Raw genomic sequence first — 23,304 nt, forward strand, 5'->3', positions numbered from 1 at the left:
ATTTTCCCAAACAAATCTAAAGTTTTGAATCTAAAATATTATACTATATATCGTAATTATAGGGCTATATTAACTGCAAAGGATAAACTGCATTTAGTTTTAAATTCGTTGTTTGAACTCGAATACTTCAATACTTAGTAATGGTTGCAATTAAAAAGGCCTGTCTTTTTTTGCTGTAAGAGCTTAACTGTAGTATCAGTGAAGGGCAACGAGAAGGGGGTAAGTTTATTCAGAATCACTACCGATAAAATGAAGACCTAGGCACTAAAATTGTGTTTAACATTTACCCACAATGATTTTGACAAATCGCTCGTGAGTGCAATTTACACATCCGGTTGTGGCTCAGACAGATTAGAAGAAAAGTAGCATTTTAATATAATACACTTCAATTAGGATGTTACTAAATTGTGTCCATCGTAAACCCAATTTTTGTAACTTCTAAAACAAAACAAAACGCCTGTCAATTCAGGTCAATTTCATTGACTCAAAACCAGCCAAGCAGTTCCCAGGCTGAATCAAAACGAACATGTAACATCATCCAAAGTTGGCGAAAAAAAGGAGCAAATTCATCGCATTTAAATTGGAGCTGAATGCTGTTGCTTTGAAATAACAAACTAAGCTCAAAAATATTTTCATTTCAAGAAATGCACTCACCCATTCAGTCGCGCGCTTGCCTTTCTCTCTTCCTTCTCTCTTGTTGTATATAGTTCAATGCTGTCTGAACCCCAGTCATTTGCTTTGCTTACCTCTTGCGGATTCAAAATGTTGCCTGGTAAATCTTTTGTAAACTCCTTGTTAGCCAATGCACATCACAGAATGCTTAAAGCGCCCTTTGTCCTTCAGGGACTCAAGATCCCATCATTAGCGTTTATTACTCAGAGAAGTTTGACAATGTTATTGACTACTTAGAAGATTTTTTCATTCATTCTTGTTGAGGTCCACCTCACGCTTGAATAGAAACGGAAATATTTTTTCAAATATTTCCCTAGCCTCGTACACAAAAGATAATAAGCTGTTGCATATCTCCTCCCCTAACCACCTTAGAATACAATGTTTTCTTTCTCTTTAAGATGAGAACAGAGTGGGAAAGCAATATTGCGCTTTTAAGTAATATTGCTCTTCCATGTTATTGGCGTAAGCCTTGAAAACTGCGAATAAAGCGATGAATTTACCTTTTTTGTAATTAATACTATCTCCAGAATCCCACTCCCATGTCGCTTGTTACTTGTTTGGCCGTTACTTCTTATTTACATATGGCTCGACAGTTGAAGGCTCAGGCAGTTTAATACCCATTTCTGCATCTACGGTTATAATGTTTACTTGCTTTATGTAACCTGACAAATTCGCTGAAAATGTAGTCGCTCAAGAAAATGTGGAACAGACTTCTCAGCTGCAATGAAACACATAACAATGATTATACAAACACTTGTTTTAATGAATACTATTTTACCACACAACTATTTAACAGGGATTTTAAAATATAAATATATAACGCCTGATGAGTAACTGAAAAAAATTGACTTCTATTTTAAAACAGCTTTATTATCTTGCAGACAATTCATACCATTATTCAATGTCAGGAATTTTGTAAAACTGTTTTAATATTGTTACATGTATTCCCTGCATATTGAACTAACCTCATTCAGTGCTGCAGTGTAAACATATTAACTGCTCCATGACTATAAATTGCATGTTTCTGTTTGTTATTATTAATTAAATGGATTGCATTTTCCTATTGAGTCGATACATTTTTCATCGTTTCGTTTCCGTTATACTAAAGGAGGGTGAAAGTTCCTCCTCGAATTTCTGCTAAACTCATGAAGGTTGTAACGCCCTGTCAGTGGCACGACCCAGTAGATCAAATGCTAGTTAATTTCATAACACCAGTCCAAAATACTCCACAGTCATTGGCTCTCAATGATGTCATAAATATCCAAATATTAATTCAAAATGAACATTGATTTAAAAGAGAAACATTGGCCTATTTGGGGAAAACGTGATCTATGAGTTTTTCGGAAAAAAGGGGCCAAATTCATGGCGATTTATCGCAAAACTGAATAGGTAACACGGATACTCAATATTGACTGTTCTACAAGTAGAGATCTCTTCCGGGTGAAGTCGTACTCTGCTCGGTTTGAGCCGAAATGTAGTTCGCGAAGTAACTACAGGCGAGCAGCAATTATACTGATGATTTGTATAATATTAAGTGTGAAAAAAAACAATTAAAATAGACATCCACAATCACAGTCAATGTAACTACTGACCACAAGTTATGTTCTAAAGTACCCTTTCGACTGCTTTGAAACGGCATTTATGCATGAAGCTGCAAAAACGAAATCAATAGTTATGAAAATAAATCATGAGACTCAGCAAGCTAATGAAACCGTTAATATATACGTTGACGAACTACGACACAAGCAAACATTTGAGATCCCAAAACCTACAAAGTCTAAATCCTTCCGATTATTAAAATATAAAATAGTTATGTGTAAAAGTGTGTGACTATCCATATGGTTAGATCTTTGCCTGGAGAAATACAGTTGGCGCAACACGACTATTGGAGCAATAACTCTTTACTGTCCCTGAGTTATTTGATTCGGCAAACTAATAAAACTGCAGTTAAAAAATTATTCTTGAGCTTGCCAACTGCCCTGCACTTCGATATGAAAATAATCCACCAAGAATTTAGCCCAAAATGTTGCATCTGCATTCTTATATTTTATGCAGATAAATAGATCGATTGCTGATAGCTATGTGTTAACATTTACAACACACTAAAAGAAATCGGGACATTTAGGCAGGGCATTGGATTTGAAGTCGTGTTTAGTGTTCTTAATGCGTGGTTTTTGCACAATTTATGATCATTTCTAGGCAATTTACCAGTATACGTATGAACACAACAAGGAAGCAAAATGGCAAGTTTCTTCGGGAGATAAATATAAATGATTTCTACACATTGGTTAACAAATTTCTGACTTATTTTAATTATGCCTATGAGGTGATGGCAAATTTCAAACTAGATATCATAGGATGTATAGCATTAATTGTGGAATTAGTTGGATCCAATAGATATTATTGTGCTTAATACTAATTAATCTAGTAAATATTGCCAATTTTTTATTAGTCAAAACCGTGATGTGTACTTTTGTTTATATTACTTGTTGAATTAAAATATTCCTGTTCGTGTGCACGAAGCAACATGCGTCTACTAATAATTGAAGATTCCTTTACATTTAGAGAATTCCCAAATAGCATTGTTACGATGTGTTTAAACCGCACTTACGTGACATTTTACATATTTAAATAGGCTACACACACAAAGCAACGCTAAAGTAATTAATTAGTAATAGTTTCGCCACGCGCTGTAACATTAAATTTGTTTTTTTCCGCACTAAGAAGTGTTTCAAATGAATTACAATGCAACAAATGCAAAGAGGTATTCCTGGATATTTCTCAGCGTTGGCTGACTAGAGTCAACACTTGAGAACTGTTTTAGAATTTTGTCGTCTGAATTATGAAAGCAATTTAAATCCAGTGTTAACTTGCTCTTGCAATTCAAAAAGGCTACAAAACAAAGTTTGTTTGTAGAATTAAAATAAGGCTTCGTTCCATTCTGCACAAAGATGTTGTCCCGGACACTTAGTGTGCTTAGGTTTGAGGTCGTAAAGGTTATTGTTCTGCGAAAATTCCTTTACATTTGCATCGCAAAATCCAGCAATACATAATGCTGCCTGCTTGAAAACGCCTGCAAATTTTACATTGTTAAAGAACACTGCGGCGAATATTTCCAACTTGTCTTTCACTTTATATGGTAAATATAAACTACAAGGATAATAGCCGTAAAAATAATGTAGAATGTAATGCATAGCTGACAACAGCATGCACGACAACAGCAGTTTGCCTATCATCTTAATATCACGGAATAAGCATAACTGCATATGGTCAGGACATATTGTATAGTTCACATTCTTAAGTGTTCTACAGCAAAAAAGAAATCACATTAAGTCGGAAGACAACAAAAAAGGCAAATGAAATCAGACGGCGCAAGCAGAAAGATCAACGTCAAATTGTGTAACATGAAGCCATTTTAGCTCGATGAGATTTAGCGAGCCTGTGGCACGAAGCTTGGTTTTAACAGTATCGGATTAACAGATCCGTTCCAAGTTTAGCTGATTCAGGTTAAATCTGATTTTCTCCTTGATCAACTGAAATGTTCACTTCAAACATCCCCACAGTCTTTGCAATCACAATGAAACTCTATCCAGGGAAACACAGATGAACTGAAGATTCAGAAAAGAAAATTGAATTGTTAAATATTTTATTTATCTTTCAAACTGTGTACCACTACCAATGAACAATACTCTACAAATAGTCTGTGCACAAATGAACATACAAAGAATGCAAAAAGCTAACAAAACAATTATTTTAAATAGACAAACAAACATATATGTATATATATATAAACTTTAAAGTAAAGTAAAAATATAACACCTTCTTTCAACATGAAATACCCACGAAGTTACAGGGTAGGTGCTCAAAATCTTGCAGCTTGGCAGAAATGGTTATCGAGGCATCACTTCGGTAATTTCTTTTCTATATGTATCCTTTAAATAAAGGTCATCACGAGTTTTTTTTAATTTTAACGACCGTGGTCGTCATGTCTTCTGCCGTGAAAGCAGAATAAACCATTCCTAAGAGGATGCAAGGACCTGGCGACTGGGGTCCTCCGCTGCGGTTCACTGGATTCATTGGGCTGGAATTTGGAGGCGCCCTCAGGCTCTGGGTTCTCTCCTCAGATGTCGCAGTCACTGTCGCTCGACGTGATGGAGATAGCCGAGGTGGCCGCTTTGCTCCTCTCCGACACGCTGCACAAGCTGGCAGCGGGACTTGAAGCGCCAACCAGTGGTTCCACAGCAGCGTCTTCCTCGCTCAACGAACGCACGGACGCCTGTGACAGAATCTGCTGCTGCAGCCTGCTCTCGTGAGGAAAACACAGCGAGGAATTACAATCCAGGTGAAATGTGCATCGACACAGAAACACGCGTCAACATCGGCAGCTAATCAAAGACCCGAAAATCGCCTTCAAGGTATTTGCTCTGGGCGATGAGCACCCTTGTCAACAACAAAGCAAAATATTTTATGACTATTTTTACAACTGCTTGTGCTTCCAAATATGGCGAATCAATTCAGTGTTCTTTCGGTCTAACATAATTGAGGCATTATTGTAGAAAATAGCTGAAGTCAAGATAAGAAGAGACAGATTTGCGTTAAAATTTAGTAACATTGATTTTGGACCTAACAGACCTCGAAGAAAATTTAAGCATTTATCCACCCTATATATTGAGCTTCTAAGAGCCAATCTGGAAGGGTTGGCTTAATCGAGTTGCAAGGACTAATGATTGAAGTATTTCCTTCAGTCTGATGTGATTTACACGAGTCCAGACTTTACTGTGAAATACAAGCAGTTTTAGGCAGACACAGATAAGATTAGTCAATCAATTCAGTTGTTTTGTGTACCTATATGATTCGACGAGTTATCTTAATACCTTAAACACGAATTTTAAATTACCTAACTGCAGCATATTGTCATGTTTTGCTAAATTTGCATCGTAAAATTATTTGGATTTTCAATTTTTAGTCATAAGTGGTCCCCAATTAATTTATGCCAACTGAAGGTGACTAAATAGTCTGCCCAAATATTATTTATCCAACAGCTATTTACAGGCACTTGAAGGGGCTGCATTCAGTGCAAACCTGTTTTTAGCTGCCGCTGCTCTGTCCCTTTGTCTTCGGTTCTTAAACCAGTTACCCACTTGTGTAGGTGTAAGTCCAGTGGCTTGGGCTAACTCTCGTTTTTTGCTGGGATTTGGATAGGGGTCCTGCAGATACCACTCTCTCAACAAATGCCTTGTTCTCTCCTTGAAGCAATGAGTCTTTTGTTCCCCGTCCCAGATGGTCCTGGGCAGGGGAAACTTCTTTCGAACTCTGTACTTGTCCACTGGACCCAACGGGCGGCCCCTTAGCTTCTCTGCCTCCTGGTAGTGTGCTTCTAGCCAAAGGGCTTGCAACTTGCCGTGTGACTCCTTGGTGAACTTGTGATTCTCCAGGATATGATATAGCTCTCGGAAGTTACCTGTGTGGAATGCCACGATAGCCCTAGCTCTGAGGACGGACTCGTTTTTGTTGAGTGCCTCACACGCTGCTGGGGCCACTGGCAGTGACCAGAGGAATCGACCAAGCCGTTCAATGTCTCCGCTCTCCTCCAACGTCTCACATACCCCCGCCACCTGCTGAGGGCTAAAATTCAGAATTGGAAGCTGGAACATTGATTCTCTATTTTTTAAAGACAATGCTGGATCAATGCAAAACCAAGACAACGAACTCCAACGAGCAAAGTACGGCAGACGATGTGTTCTAGAAAGGTTTCCAGATGCCAAGTATGAAATTGGTGCTCCAAGTGCCAGGGTTGTATCCTTTGCGGTTTCGATGGTGAGATGCTGTTAAAAAGGGGGAAAACATTCAGCCCACATCTGATTTTCTATTGGACTTGGCAGATTCGGTATCTGGTTGCCATGGCTGCCTGTCAATCACTGTCAAATTTGCCAATCAACCAGAAGGAAGGGTAAGAATTTTATCACCTCCGAAGAAACCTCACTATTGTTGGAAAAATCTAACATATCTTCATTTCTATATTCGGTCGATCTAAAAGAACATGAAGATTTTTTTCAATGACGGGTGTGGGTAAATAATTAAGTTCACAGGGAAAATGGATATTTTATCAGCCCTTTGTCGATCACAATGTTGTTGCTTTCGGAGATACGATTCAAACATCGATTAACGTGAGACGTAAATAGTATTTCGATCAATATTCACTTATGTGACAAAACTCGGTTCTTTCAAGCCTTTGGTTCAACATGTATATTTGTATTTAATTCTACTTCTAATAATGTGCAACGTGTAACAATATCCAAACGAGTAAAATGCTGGGTTGCTGTAATCAGTTCTCCAATCGCTTTACGGCTATTCTGTACCACATATACTTTATGTCAATTTGTTACGCGGAATTACAAAGCATGAGCTGAAGGCCCCCCAAAGCATTATGGACTAACTTACACTGGCTCTTCTCCATGAAGTTAAAGGCCAACAAAATAAAATAACCTTTTGTATCATAACATTTTATCATGATGACAACAAAGACCGCATTTCAGAAATAAAACGTAGTATCTGCTTAAAGTTAAACGGTTAAACGCAAAGTGATGCATTTACTTGACAAATATCATCGACATGTCAATTTCGGACCGTTGGACTATCAAATCTATTCTAAGTGACTGAATATATTTAAACTGTATCCATTATTAGAGTATCGGTAATAATAATCGGTCTTTAAGTACTGACTATCTGCATATACCGACTTTTGAATTAAACAGCATACATTATGGAGCTATAAATCCCTATAAACAAAATTCTATATGAATATTTACAGTTCGAAAACATAAGTCCCAATATTTGGTATGGAATATGTCCTTTTGGATGTAAAAGAAAGTTCAGCGCGGTTGGAAATGACATCTTTTTACGGTTCGTGTTTATATTTTATCACAGTTCTACACAGCTGAACTGAAGATACCCTTTCAAGCCATTTTGAGTGATTTCCGAGGTTGTGGAAATGTGTTCAGCACATTAAACTATGGTACAATCCACTGCGAGTCGGTGATGGTTGAAAGCCAAGCGCGAGGTCTGATAGCAGCTGGCTGTAGCAAGGATGGTATCAAGCAATCAGTTATTTCAAAGGTAAAGCCAATTAGAACAAAGAACACAACCTGCTTAGCGTAAGAAAATACACTGTTGTAATATGACAATTTCGGGTTCGGGATGGCGGCTTTTAGAGGTACTGACCTGGCCCTAACGACTAACAATCGGGTCTTCCACGTTTCATTATCATGTGGGAAGCGAATATCTTCCTACTTGAAACGCGGATATAGTACTAAATATTTATTTCCTCTATTTTGTTTGCATAATAGTTTGACTCCAAAATATTTCGGTAGGATTATGTTGATCAACGTAAGCACAGTTTCTTGAAACGTGAAAATGTTTTAAAGTACAGAAACGATACTGGTTCGTACGAACAGCGTCGATTACTGAGATGTTCTTCAATAATGCAAGTGAAATCAAATATTTCATTTCCACTAAGGTGTCAAGTGTGATATTTACGCAGCACATTTACGGGTTTTTTTTGTAGAATTGCTAGGCATAAATTTGTGACTTTCTGCATTAATTTATAATGCGTACTTTTTCGTGTTTTTATTTGTTAATAATATTGGATTGCGACGCGCAAAAAGTCGGCATTCTACGCCTTTTTATTGTCTACATTATTTCCACATGTTTACAATCAATGCTGCATCACCCAAGCAAACAAAATGCTCTCTGCACCAACTTGTCAGAAAGCATCAATACAATCTGCTATTATACGTGGCATTGCGGGCCAGTTTACGCCAGAAAGCTTGTAGCAATGTAACAGTAGCAATAACATAAATCCCAACCTAAATACTTCGACGCAGCAACAAAAAGCAGTCCAAATTGCTGAACTGAATTTACTGGCGCAGTTTGGTTCACCTCCATTGCTCAACAATGTTTCTGTACGAATAGTTAGAAAAAAGTGAGGCTTATTTAAAGATGCATACATACATGCTCGGCACGTAACAGTATTAATGTGGCACCACAATTTTATTAAAGAAACAGCAACGAATACCTCGTACAGATCTAGCTACCGAAAACCATAGAACCATTTATTCATCTACGCATCATAGACAAAATATAAAAGATGCAGGCTATTTGGTATCATGCAATATATGGATTAATCAGGGAACAAGCTATTGAATACATTATTTATTTATGGGCAGTACGAATTCATGATATGACGCAAAAATAGTATTTATTGCATCTGCTAACATGCACGTGAAATACATTTCACTCCGTTTACTCCGTGCTATACAAATACTAGGTGTGGCTGCTATGCGTTATGTGTCTTCTCAACCGAATTGGAAGACACAACCTAACAGTTTCATCAACTTGGTTTCATCAACTATGTACGCCGTACATTTATGAAATTTAATCTGTAAAAGGGGATATCATTTCAATGAGGTAGTTGAAAGGATGTTCAAATTGGTTATACGTAGCTGATTGTATTGGGATGACGGGGCAACGCAACAAAACTTGGAACAAGAACAACAACATAGCACCAAAAGGAGATCTTCTTTAATCTGGATAAGAACCTGATGGTAATATTTTAATTAATAAATATAACACTGATGAATGCTCTACGGATTTACAGTATGTGGAAACGTGCACAGATTGTAATAGTTTGCGCGTCACTGGTTTAAGTATATTTATTTTTGATAGTTTTCAAGGTTGCCTAAATAAAGTTGATACATCCTTGCTGATAAAGAATACATGTTTTGTAAACATATCTGTGTAATCTCATATAGAATTTTACTTGCTGTCCTGTAAGGTATTTATTACAATGGAAAATGCGGAGGCCTTTTCGAGGAATGGCCGTAACATTTCTGTCTAACGGCATCACACATATACAGTAGTGGTTCTCTTTTTGCACTCATTCTAGGATGTGGCCTCATTGGTACTGTATATCTAATATGGCATAATTTATCGTCCAGCTGTTCCGAGTAGGCCTGAGAAGGTGATGGCATAACTGAATGCCTTACTGGGTATTTTTAGATGGCAGTAACTGGCTAGTGAACTACTTTGGTATTGAGTTTGAATCACATATTGGAGAAAGTGAGGACTGCAGATGCTGGAGATCAGAGTCGAGAGTGTGGTGCTGGAAAAGCACAGCAGGTCAGGCAGCATCCGAAGAGCAGGAAAGTCGACGTATCGGGCAGAAACCCTTCGTCAGGAAGGGCTTATGCCCGAAATGTCAATACTCCTGCTCCTCGGATTCTGCCTGACCTGCTGTGCTTTTCCAGCACCGCATTCTTAAATCACATATAGGACAGACCTAAAGACGATAGGTTTACATCACCAAAACACTTGCATTTGTGTTTGGGTTTTACGAAAATGCAACATATTTCTAGTCACTTTTACCGATCCCAGCTTTTAAAAGCCAGGTGTTTTAAAACCGAACTCAGCTCTTGACACAGACATTAAACTCTTTGATTGCTTACAGTAAGAATTATTGATTAGAAACATGCACACGTTTTACCAAAGCTATAAAGGTAAAGCACGTATAGTTTGCTATGTCATTAGAGAAAGTTGATTGGTAGGGTCACCACACCAAACGAGTTGCTCAGAAAGAGAATCCTTAATGGTAACATCAGCCGGTCCGAGAATTGAACCCCCTATTAGCACAACTCACCAGCTGTCCAGCCAACTGAGCTAACTGACCCACTCGGTCTGTAATTAATATTAGATTGGCTTCAAAGTACTCATTAGAATTTCAGGTCGATGACATTTCCTCAGAACCCTTTGCCTACCTGTTTCTACAAGCTCTAGACTATGTTCCTTTAAATATGAATGTATTAAAAAGCACATTCCTTAAAAATTGTTTTTAACTCGATTTCAACCTGAAGTTAATCAAATTAATGTAAATTAATTAATTTAAAAATCAAACTTTTTTTGTGACAGCATTATTACTGGTCGTAACCAAAATTGAATTTATCGCTTGACACAGCTGAACCAACAGCTAATGTAAAAGTATGCAAAACGTAGGTGATCCGTAACTTATTAACCAATATGTGACGAACGTTTGCAAGAAATTTTGTGTCTCCACTCTCGACCATCAGTAACTTCTATTCCATAAACTTTTTGGTTAGGTCTGACATAAAAAAGGATTAACAGCTCTATGTCAAAATATCTGCAGTTCTTGCAGTTCTTCGCCTGCATAGTTACTCTTCCCATATGTATTAGTCATCCAAAACGGCATCTATTTATGTATTACTCACTATACAACACACTTTTCCAATTTTATTCCGGCTAACGGTGACTGTCATACTGTAAAGCACAAATATTGTTTAGAATCTATGATTCTATAAGACCAAAATTGATTTCAGCGATTTCAGCATAGTCTCCATTCAGCCACGAATGTAGTAGCAAACGCATCAACTACCCCCCCCACCCCCCCCCCCCATCACCTTTTAATTTGCTCCCTCTTCTTTGTGGATGGAAGATCGCCACTATTCTCGAGCAGATGCAAACCTTGCAATCTACCCATAGGCGTTTACTGCAGCTCTATGACTAATAAAAACGGGCTTCACTGGGGAATTCAACAGTAAAATATCTTCTGATTCTATCAATAGAAAGAAGTTTGTACAATCGTACTGACGGTCTGTGAAAATACTTCGGGTTATTAACTGACTACCAAGTAACTACAGAGCTGTTATTAATTCATTCTCTGGTTGTTTGAACGCGCTTTAAAACGTACGCTATTGCTTTGGCCCCTAATTTTACATGATTACTGTTATCTTATGCACACGTTTAAGTATTAAATGTCGCATTCATCATGATTTTTATTAGGTTTTTTTAGCATATGCACCAACCTGTATTTAATGCAAAATACCAAGTTGGTTGTGTACAGTATTCGCTGCCATTACGTGGCGCTTTCTTTGGGGTCATTTTATTTGAGTATTGTGCATCCTAAATAGTAAGCAAACCGTGAAAAACACATAGTAAAGCCCAAAATCAAACATGGCATTTGTAAATTGTACGCAATACTATTTTTTTTTCTTGTGAGCACGGTTGTAATGTCCATACTGTGTTGTTCATATTCTTTATGCCCATAATCGGCATGGACACCACACCGAATTGACGGATCATAATTCCTGTTACTGCTAATATTGACCCTGTAACTCAGCTCCTTTCTTTCTGTCTTGCAGTCACCCTTATTTTGGGTAAAACAAAAAAAGTTTCAATTATCACACCGAACAGAAAAGACTTAGAAGCGAAACAATACTTTTAGTAAAATGCCCAATCTATTTTTGAGATGTTCATTACATACTTGTTGTTTGTGTAACCGCAATCTGTTATATTAGTGCTCAGAATAATCTTCGTTTTTGGTCAGTTAGTTGACGGTAGAAGACTAATATGTGTCATATGATTTTTTTACCGTGTTATATGACACATTGCTTCACAGTTGATTTATTGCTTCTAAGGGACACCGACTCGAAACGTTAACTTTGATTTCTCTGCACAGATGCTGCCAGACCTACTGAGGTTTTCCAGCAACTTCTGTTTTTTTTTTGCTTCTGATTTATTGCTGATGAGTTAAGTCCAAGGAAGGCAAAGATCTATTAGCGCCTAATCCCGCTCAATAAACATAGTACTTAAACTGCTAAGATTCTAGACATAGTTTTCATTTGGTTTTGTAACAATACATTCTGTCTCTGTTAAGCATGCTTAAGGGCTGGTTTAATGTCTTTAGAAAACATTACTTTCATAATTAACATTTTATCAATTTTTAAAAAAAAATGACCAATCAGCATTCTCCTCCTCCGGTTTGCATGTCTTCTTTCGGTACCATTTAACTCATTTTGTTTTACATATGCTTTCCTCTACATCTAGCATTCAATTGCAAATGTAGGAAAATAAATTGGGAAGTGCAATACTGTGAAGTGCGGATCCCATATGAAAGCGTTACATTTGGACTGGTGCCGTGTGATTTTTAACTTTGTCTACCCCAGTCTAACACCAGCACCTCCACATCGTGTTTGCATTTACTCTGTGTTACTGGCATTTGCACGCGATTGACACAAACATGAAATTAATTCTAAAAAACAAATCACTGCCTCAGTAAGGCTGATTTGCGCTCTTGATAATGATGGCAGACCACGTTCTAAATTCACAACTACATTGGAGAACTGCTGCTGTGTTGTAACATCTGTGATTCTGTTAGCTTTGCAGTTAAAAAACACAGATGCACAAAAGTTGGTTTATTGGTTGGTGTTTACATAATAGTGACCAAAGCAGCAGGAAAGATTGCCATGTTTAAATGAATATTTCCCTTGTAGGTTATAATAAACTATCAAATCCTGTTGAGGACCATTGAATTGACCAGAAACTGATCTGAAATATCCATATAAATACTGTGGCTACAAAAGCAGATCAGAAGCTAGGGAAACTGCAACCATCCTGACTGCCCAAAATCTGTTAATTATCAATTAGGCTCAAGTCAGGAGTGTGATGGAACATGCTTCTGGATAAGTGCAGCTCCAGTAATACGCACAAAACTCAGAACCTTTCAGGACAAAGTAGCCAGTTTGACTGGCATTAGAGCCCCAAACATTCATTACCCCCACTATTGGCGATGTAGCAGCAGCCTATATCACACACAAGATAGAAGGATTCTGGAAAGACTTGACTCAGTCACCTGCAACTGCCCAGGAACAAATAAAAAGGAGGCAAGCAAGAGTAGAGTGGCCATGTTGAGAAGGGCTGCTTTGTGGTTGAAGTGCTGCTAGAGGTTTAGAGTCATGGAGGTGAACAGCATGAAAATAGACCCTTCACTCCCACTTATCCATGCCGACCAGATATCCTAACCCAATCTAGTCCCACCTGCCAGCACCCGACCCATACCCCTCCAAACCCTTCCTATTCATATACCCACCCAAATGCCTTTTAAATGTTGCAATCGTACTAGCTTCCATCACTTCCTCTGGCAGCTCATTCCATGCACGTACCAGCCTCTGCATGAAAAAGTTGCCCCTTTTATCTTTCCCCTCTCACCCTAAACCTATGCCCTCTAGTTCTGGATTCCCCGATCCTAGGGAAAATACTTTGTATATTTATCCCATCCATGCCCCTCATGATTGTATAAACCTCTATAAGGTCACCTCACAGCCTTCAATGGTCCAGGGAAACCAGCCCCAGCCTGCTCAGCTTCCCTCTATAGCTCAAATCCTCCAACCCTGGCAAAGTCCTTGTGAATCTTTTCTGAGCCCTTTCAAGTTTCACAACATCCTTCCGATAGGAAGGAGACCAGAATTGCATGCAATATTCCAAAAGTGGCCTAACCAATGTCCTGTACAGCTGCAACATGACCTCCCACTCCTGTACTCCATACTCTGACCAATAAAGGAAAGCATACCAAACGCCTTCTTCACTCTCCTATCTATCTGCGAATCCACTTCCTGGGAGCTATGAACCTGCACTCCAAGCTCTCTTTGTTCAGCATCACTCCTTAGGACCTTACCATTAAGTGTATATGTCCTGCTAAGACTTGCTTTTCAAAAATGCAGCACCTCGCATTTATCTAAATTAAATTCCATCTGCCACTTTTCAGCTCATTGGCCCATCTGATCAAGAACCTGTTGCAATCTGAGATAACCTTCTTTGCTATCCACTACACCTTCAATTTTGGTGTCATCTGCAAACTTACTAACTATACCTCTTATATTCACATCCAAATCATTTATATAAATGACAAAAAGTAGTGGACCTAGCACCAATCCTATGTCACTCCACTTGTCACAGGCCTCCTGTCTGAAAAAAAACCCTTCACCACCACCCTCTGTCTTCTACCTTTGAGACAGTTCTGTATCCAAATAGCTAGTTCTCCACGTATTCCATGAGATCTAACCTTGCTAACCAGTTTCCCATGGGAAATCTTGTCGAATGCCTTACTGAAGTCCATATAGATCACATCCACACTCTGTCCTCATCAATCCTCTTTGTTCTTCAAAAAAACTCAACCAAGTTAGTGAGACATGATTTCCCATGCACAAAGCCATGTTGACTATCCCTAATCAGTCCATGCCTTTCCAAATACATGTACATCCTGTCCCTCAGGATTCCCTCCAACAAGTTGCCCACCACTGATGTCAGACTCACTGGTCTATAGTGTCCTGGCTTGTCTTTACTACCCTTCTTAACAGTGGCACCGCATTAGCCAACCTCCAGTTTTCCAGCACCTCAAGGGGCCCAGGAATCACTTCCCTAGCTTCCCACAGGTTGCAAGGATACACCCAATCAGTTCCTGGGGATTTATCCACTTTTATGCGTTTGAAGACATTCAGCACTTCCGCCTCTGTAAGATGACATTTTTCAAGATGTCACTATCTATTACCCTACAATCTATATCTTCCATGTCCTTTTTCACAGTAAACACTGATGTAAAATACTCGTTTAGTATCTCCCCCACCCCAGGCAGCTCCACACAAAGGCCACTTTGCTGATCTTTGAGAGGCCCTATTCTCTCCCTAGTTACCCTTTTGTTCTTAATGTATTTGTAAAAAATCTTTGGATTCTCCTTAATTCTAATTGCAAAAGCTATCTCATGTCGCCTTTTTGCCCTCCTGATTTCCTTGTTTAGTATATTCCTATTACCTTTATACTCTTCTAAGGATTCATTTGATCTATCTTGTCTATACCTGATATATGCTTCCTTCTTTTTCTTAACCAAACCCTCAATCCAGCATTCCCTATACCTACCAGCCTTTTGTTTCACCCTAACAGGAATATACTTTCTCTGTCTTCTCGTTATCTCATTTCTGAAGGCTTCCCATTTTCCTGCCGTCCTTTTTCTTGCGAACATCTGCCCCCAATCAGCTTTTGAAAGTTCTTGCCTAATACCATCAAAATTAGCCTTCCTCCAATTTAGAACTTCAACTTTTAGATCCAGTCTATCCTTTCCATGACTATTTTAAAATGTATAGAATTATGGTCACTGGCCCCAAAGTGCTCCCCCATTGATTCCTCAGGCACCTGCCCTGCCTTATGTCCCAAGAGTAGGTCAAATTTTGCATCTTCTCTAGTAGGTACATCCACATATTGAATCAGAAAATTTTCTTGTACACACTTAACAAATGTGACTTGCCTATTTCTCCTGGCGGTCATACTTGATTGAATCTGCAGAACGACCACGCCACTGTAACTAGTGTCTATCACACTCTGTGCCCCCTGTATGCTCCTCAGTGTGTGGGTTTAAGTGTGGGCTTTGATAAATATTGGGTTTTGGTGAGGAGGACAATCAGCAAGGAGGTAAGAGCAAGATAAGATTCTGATTTTTGTGTAAAGGGGTAGAGATAGCATGTCATGCAGTAGTGTCCTCCTCCTGCCAGATGTGGGAGATCAGGGAGCAGTCTAGTGTCCCTTCCGACTATGCCTGCAGAAAATGTGACCAGCTGTAGCTCCTCACAGATTGCCCTTTTTGGTTGGAGAGGCATTTGGGCACACTGAGGAGCATACAGGGGGCACAGAGTGTGATAGACACTAGTTACAGTGATGTAGTCATACTGCAGATTCAATCAGGTAGATGGATGACATAGGAGAAATAGGCAAGTCATGCAGAAGTCTCCTGTGGCTAGTTCCCTCTCTAACAGGTATACCATTTTGAATAATGCTGGGGGTATAAGCCTCACTGAGGAGTACAACAACAGCAGCCAGGCCCGTTCCACCACAACTGGTTCTACTGTAGATCAAGGTTGGGCAAATTCCAAGTGAGTATTAGTAGTAGGGCAATTGTCAGTTGGGGGACAGACAGGCATTTCTGTTTGCAATTGAGACTCCAGGATGGTGTGTTGCTTTCCTAGTGGCAGGGTCAGGACATCTCTGAGCGGTTGCATGAAATTGTTAAGGGCGAGGGTGAGCAGCCAAAGATCATTGTACATGTTGGTACCAACGACATCGGTAAGAAAAGGGATGTGGTCCTGAAGAGTGATTATAGGGAGTTAGGGAGAAGGTTAAATGCAGGATCTCAAGGACAGTAATTTCTGGACTACTTCTAGTTCCACGTATTACTGAGAGTAGAAATAGGAGGATTTGAATGCATGGGCTTGAAGCTGGTGCACGGGGCAGGGATTCAGAGTTTTGTATCTTTGGTTTCTCTTCTGGGACAGAGATGACCTGTACAAGAGAGATGGGTTGCACCTGGACTGGAAGGGGATCAATATCCTTGGAGGAAAATTTGCCAGAGCCACTCGGGAAGGTTTAAACTAGTCTGGCAGTGGGGTGAGATCCAAAGCAATAGAGAGACAAAACAGACAGTTGAGGACAGTACAGAAGTTAATGAGAGCAAGGTAAATAGTTGGTAATCTCGGTACTAGAAAGGGCAAGTAAGAGCATGTAGGAAGCAAGAGAAGTCTGGGTTAAACTGTATTTATTTCAATGCAAGAGGCCTGACAGGTCAGGCAAATGAATGCAGGGCATAGATGGGTACGTGGGACTGGGATATTACAGCTATTAGAGAAGGATGGCTGAGGGATAGACAGGACTGGCAGCTCAATGGTCCAGGGCACATATGCGATAGGAAGGATAGAAGTGGAGATAAGAGAGGAGGGGGAGTTACATTTTTGAGTAGGGAGAACATCGCAGCAGTACTGAGAGAAAACATTTTTGAGGGTTCATTCATTGAGTCTATATGGATAGAACTGAGAAATAAAGAGGGGGAGAATACTTTGAAAGCATTGTACAGTAGGCCCCCCCAAGAGTTAGCAGATTGAGAAGCAAATATGGAATGAGATCACAGATATCTGCAAGAATAATAGGGTTGTAATAGTAAGAGATTTTAGCTTTGCTAACATTGACTGGGACTACCATATTGTTAAGGGCTTAGAAGGAGAGAAATTTGTTATGTGCATTCAGAAAGAATTTCTCATGAAGTATGTCGATGGCCCTACTAAAAAAGTGGCAAACTTGACCTCTTCTTGGGAAATAAGGTAGGGCGAGTGATGAAAGTGTTAATGGGTGAGCACTCTGGGACTGTAATTTCATTAGTTTTAAAATAGCTATGGAAAAGGATAGATCTGGTCCACAAGTTGAAAGTTCTAAACTGGGCAAGCCAATTTTAGTGGTCTTATACAGGAATTTTCAAAACTTAATTGGGGGAAGATGTTTGCAGGAAAGGGACAGTTGACAAGTGTGAGGCTTTCAAAAGTGAGTCAATGAGGGTTCAGGGCCATCATGTTTCTTTTAGAGTAAAGGATAAGGCTGGAAAGAGTAGGCAACCTTGGATCACTAGAGTTATTGAGGCTTTCACCTTGTAAAAGAAGGAGGCATTTGACATGTAAAAGCAGCTGGAATGAAATTAATTCCTTGAGGAGTCTAGAGGGCATCAAAATACACTTAAGAGAGAAATCAGGAGGGCTGAAGGGGGACAAAAGAGGGCATTGGCAGATAAGGTAAAGAAGCAAAGAGATTCGATAAGTACATGAAGCACAAAAGAGTCACAAGAGAGAGAACAGGGCCTCTTAAAGTTCAATAAGGTCATCTACATGTGGACCACAGGATGAGATCCCAAATGAATATTTCTTGTTGGTATTTACTTTTGAGAAAAGTATGAATGCTAGGGAACTTAGACCATAAGACCATAAGACATAGGAGCAGGAATTAGGCCATTCGGTCCATCAAGTATGCTCTACCATTCAATCATAGCTGATAAGTTTCTTAACCCCATTCTCAGGCTTTCTCCCCATAACCCTTGATTCTCTTGACAAGCAAGAACCTATCTATTTGCCTTAAATATACTCAATGACCATTGCCTTCTGTGGCAATGAATTTCATAGATTCACCACTCTCTGGCGGAAAAGTTTCGCCTTATCTCCATTCTAAATGATCTTCCCTTTTCTGTAAGGCTGTACCCTCAGGTCGCAGACCCTCCAGCCAAGAAACATCTTCCCAATGTCCATTCTGTCAAGACCGTTTAGTATTCTGTAAGTTTCAATTAGATAACCTCTCCTCCTTCTAAGCTCTAGAGTCCTCAAATGTTCCTCATACGTTAAGCTTTTCATTCCTGGGATCATTCTCATGAACACCTGTGGATCTGTGTTAGGGCCAGTACATCTTTCCTTAGGTGTGGAACCCAAAATTGCTCACAATACTCTAACTATTGCTTGACCAGAGTTTATAAAGCCTCAGAAGTACATCCCTGCTTTTATATTCTAGTGCTCTTGAAATAAATGCCGACATTGTATTTGCTTTCCTAACTACCAATTGTATTCCATCTGTCATTTCTTTGCCCACTCTCCTAACCTGTCTAAATCCTTCTGCAGCCTCCCAGCCTCCTCAATACTACCTGTCCCTTCACCTTTCTTTGTATCATCTGCAAACTTAGCCAGAACACCCTCAGTTTCTTCAACTAGATCATTAATGTTTAAAATTAAAAGTTGTGGCCCCAACACTGACCCTTGCAGAATACCACTAGTCACCGGCTGCCATCTTTAGAAGGAGCCTTTTATCCCCACTCTCTGCTTTCTGCCCGACAGCCATGCTAGTATCTTGCCTCTAACATCATGGGCCCTTATCTTACTCAGCAGAGTCCTGTGCAGCACCTTGTCAAAGGTCTTCTGGAAGTCCAGATAACATCCATTGGCTCTCCTTGGTCTAACCTGCTTGTTACTTCTTCAAACAATTCGAAGAGATTTGTCAGGCATGACCATGCTGACTTAGTCCTATTTTACCATTCACTTCTGAGTATTCAGAAATCTCATCCTTCACAATGGACTCCAAAATCTTACCAACGACTGAGGTCAGGCTAATCAACCTGTAATTCCCACCTTTGCTTTACTCCCTTCTTAAACAGAACGGTTACATTAGCCTTTTCCAGTCCTCTGGGACTATCCCTGACTCCAGTGATTCCTGAAATCACTACCACATCCACTATCTCTTCATCCTTCAGAACTCTGGGGTGAAGTCCTTCTGGTCCATGTGATTTACCCACCTTCGGACCTTTCAGTTTTCCTAGCACCTTCTCCTTAGTGATGGTCACTATACTTACTGCTGCCCCATGACTCTCTTGAACTTTTGGGATATTGCTTGTGTCTGCCACCATGAAGATGATGCAAATCACTTTATTCATTTCCTCAGCCATTTCTTCATTCCCCATTATTATTCCAGTGTCATTTTCCACCTGCCCAATGTCCACTTTTGCCTCTCTTTTAGCCTTGTAAACCCTTGTAATCTTATTACTGGCTTGCCTCATATTTAATCTTCTCCCTCCTTTTTTTGTTGTCTTCTGTTAGTCTTTGAAGGCTTCCCAATCCTCTGGCTCCCCACTGCCCTTCACTGCATTATATGCATTCTCTTTTGCTTTTATGCTGTCTCTGACTTCCTTTGTCAGCTGTGGTTACCTCATCTTCCCTTTAGCATGCATCTTTTTCACATCATTCCAGGTGGGCCATCAGGCCAGATCCTCTTTGAGACATACTGCTTTAAAATTATGGCACTAGAAAGATTAACAATTAGCAATTAAATCCTTTCATACACACAGACCAAAATCCACATGCCACAAGTTCAAAACCCAAACTCTAAGATAAATACCAAATTACATATGGATTACATCTCTTACATCATTGTAGAGGATATTGTATAAAGCATATTAACAGGAAGCAGAATGTAGACATCAATGGATAATTTTCAGGTTGGCAGGATGTAATGTTATTATGAGTATTATGCCAGAACAGTCCGCTTTGGGACCTCAGCTCTTTAAAATTTCCATAAATGACTTAGGTAAAGGGATAGAAGGTATGATTGCCAAATTTGTTGATAATACCAATAGTAGGAAAGCAACTTGTGAAGAGGACATAAGATATTGAAAAGATATTGAACAATTAAGTGACAGAGCAAGTTCTGGCAAATTAGTATAATGTGGAAAGTGTAAAGACAATTTTTGCAGACAAAATAAAAGTATATTATGTAAATGGTGAGAGTTTGCAGAGCTCTGAGATGAAGAGGGATCAATTTGTGCTAGTATATGAATTGCAAAGATCTTGTGTGCAGGCACAGCAGGTAATTATGGATGCTAATAGAATGTAAACATTTATTGTGATTGGAACTGAATACAAAATTAAGGCAGTTATGATTCTGTTATACAATCTAGTGGCAAGACCACATCTGGAGTTCTGTGGACAGTCATGGTCACTTTACTTAAAGATGAGTGTAAATGTGTTAAAAGAAGTTCATAGATTTACCAACCAAATGCCTGAAATTGGGTGGGTTGTCTTATCAGGAGAATGTGAGGACTGCAGATGCTGGAGATCAGAATCGAAGAGTGTGGTGCTGGAAAAACACAGCCAGTCAGGCATAAGTGAGGAGCAGGAGAATCAAGATTCCTAACATAAGACCTTCATCAGGAATGATGAAGGGCTTATGCTTGAAATGTCGATTCTCCTGTTCTTTGGATGCTGACTGACCGGTTGCGCTTTTCCAACACCACACTCAGGTTGTCTTATGAAGAAAGGCTACACAGGCTAGGCTTGAATCTGTTAGAAATTAGAAGTGCAAGAGGCAACTTGATTGAAATATGTGAGTTCTTGATGAGTCTTGACAGGGTTGATATGGTGAGGATGTTTTCCCTTTTGGGAGAATACAGAATTAGGGGTCAGTATTTAAAACAGAGATGATGTAAACAAAATTCTCACAAGGTTTATAAGTCCTTAGAACTTTCTTGCTGAAAAGGCAGCCTTTGAATATTTTTAAAGCAGAGCTGAATAGATTGCCAGTAAGCTAGGAGTGAATGTCTACTCGGGTAGTCAGGAATGCGGATTTGACATTATGATCATATGAGCAATTATTTTAATAAATGACAGAGCAGACCTGAGGAGACAAAAAGCCTTCTTCTGCTCTTTGTTTCTACGTTTGTATGTTACCAAACATTTTGCTTATATACCCTCAGACTTTTATCACTTCTCCCTTCCAAGCAACTTAATCAAAGACATTTGGACAGATACATTAACAGGCAAAGGCTTGAGGGATAAGGGCCAAATGGAGGCAAATGAGACTCGTTCAGTTTAGGATACCTTTTTGTTATGGGCGAGTTGGTTGGAAGAATCTGCTTCCATGTATGACTCTATTCCCTTAATTATTTCCAAAACATGAAACAAATCTCTGCTAACCAACATTTCAAAATGAAAATAGCCATCAATTCTCAGATTATATCTTGATAGCATTGGTTTGAAGACTGGGATTCTTTTTGGCTACGTTTCTCTCCACCTGCTTTAGGATTTAAATACTCATTGCCAAATTTGGGGACTACAATTGGATACAGCAGCCCAAATTATACCTAGGGGATCCTAGGATAATTTTTCAATCTAGATTCTTCATTAATTATATGGATGTATTGCCTACTCATTGTAGAACCTGCCTGATTATCATTCCATTGAAGTCACTGGGATGAAAGTCTGGGTGGATTCCATAGCAAGTTCATAACTGCTTCTCCACATTATTACCGTGGGTGGTCAAGATGGTCACTTCTCTTGTCAGTTTAAGTTGACCTACTTGAAATGAATTTAGTTTTGGCGGTATAAGTTGGAGAACTACAAAACAAAACTCCCATACTTTGGCCAGCATAAATTCACAATTTCACCCAAAAAGACCATAATGATTATTTCTAAAGGCCTTGAAACAAAATTATATTATTAGTTACAGTAATTAATCTTCTTCTGAAATTGCCATTAGAGAACATTTTTTTAAGAGTCTCTGCTCAAGTAAAATTTCAAGTGGAAAAATGGTGAAGCAAGGTTTTCCTTTATGTGGTTGAAATTTACACTTGTTGCAGAATTTAGACTTCCTGCAGTTTAAAAGTTCAAGATGGCAGTGATTCTGAAAGTAACATGCTTGCCAGAAAATGGACAATAATTTTAACACTCTCTTTTTTCTCATTTAGATGTAATGGAAAACATGGAGGAAATATAAATGTTGACCTCTCTGCATAATAGCCCTGTCAGTTCTTCAGAGCATCTTCTGTCATTCACTCTTTCATCTCAAGTACCACTAGTGACATGTATCTACCTGAAGGAATTTTTTGAAGTATGCATCAGTGGATACACAGCTTACGAAAAGGAAAAACATTGTTGACTTGAAAAGGTGCCAATGGCTTTAAGCCTTAAACCAGCAAAATCAACATCCAAACTCATACACAAAAGTAATGTGTGAAATTGGTCCTCAAGCATTCATCAGGGTGCAATCAGCATACGAATGGGTGGAGTTTGCCAATTCTGCCCAAGAGGCAATATGTTGGTTGTGAAGTATTCAAAATATTGTGATAGTCATGTTGGCTGTAGCTCTTCTGGAGGAGATTAGATTACAAACCAAATATTTCATGTTGAACCTTATGTGTGTTTTATCCCTCCACAATCTTCCCACCAGCTGCCAAAGTAAGGCACCAATTGCTTCAATTTTTGGCCAACATGTAGATTTTGTGATGAATGCACCAAATTAAGGCACAACATTCTTTCTGTTAATTAATTTGAGTCATTGTTGTTTAGTATGTGTTTTGACGGCAAGGAGCCAATATTATCATTAATATGCGTCTATGTTTTTATTTTTATGTTTCTGTGTTTAAGAGGCTCCTGGCATCCCCTAAGACTG

At 39.1% G+C, this 23,304-nt stretch overlaps 1 protein-coding gene and 1 long non-coding RNA gene across 5 annotated transcripts; one reads left to right on the forward strand and one right to left on the reverse strand.

Annotated features, from left to right (window-relative positions):
• Nucleotides 1-1,368: 1,368 nt before the first annotated feature.
• On the reverse strand, nt 1,369-6,326 carry LOC140476186 (homeobox protein SIX6). 3 transcript variants are annotated; one of them, XR_011960425.1, is made up of 3 exons: nt 5,755-6,326; nt 4,492-4,973; nt 1,369-1,390 (listed from the first exon to the last, which is right to left on the reverse strand). XR_011960425.1 is itself a non-coding variant. In XM_072568375.1 (2 exons), exons 1-2 carry the CDS (start codon nt 6,324-6,326, stop codon nt 4,793-4,795), a joined length of 753 nt encoding a protein of 250 aa, XP_072424476.1. In that variant the 3' UTR covers nt 3,619-4,792. The 3 variants fall into 3 exon arrangements, 1 of the variants encoding a protein (XP_072424476.1); XR_011960426.1 differs by lacking the exon at nt 1,369-1,390 and adding an exon at nt 3,724-4,280; XM_072568375.1 differs by lacking the exon at nt 1,369-1,390 and having other exon boundaries at nt 3,619-4,973.
• Nucleotides 4,941-23,304, forward strand: LOC140476187 (uncharacterized). 2 transcript variants are annotated; one of them, XR_011960428.1, is made up of 3 exons: nt 4,941-5,087; nt 7,600-7,788; nt 22,601-23,304. It is a non-coding gene; the product is annotated as an uncharacterized lncRNA (long non-coding RNA). The 2 variants fall into 2 exon arrangements; XR_011960427.1 differs by lacking the exon at nt 4,941-5,087 and adding an exon at nt 6,518-6,622.

The sequence above is a fragment of the Chiloscyllium punctatum genome, chromosome 4 (assembly GCF_047496795.1).
Source record: "Chiloscyllium punctatum isolate Juve2018m chromosome 4, sChiPun1.3, whole genome shotgun sequence".
NCBI lineage: Eukaryota > Metazoa > Chordata > Chondrichthyes > Orectolobiformes > Hemiscylliidae > Chiloscyllium > Chiloscyllium punctatum.

Excerpts from the sequence above, each read along its gene's own strand:
- LOC140476186 (XM_072568375.1), bottom strand. The coding sequence starts at position 6,326 with ATGTTCCAGCTTCCAATTCTGAATTTTAGCCCTCAGCAGGTGGCGGGG. Across the intron at positions 4,974-5,754 it reads GCAGCGGCAGCTAAAAACAG|GCTGCAGCAGCAGATTCTGT; the intron begins GTTTGCACTGAA and ends TCACGAGAGCAG.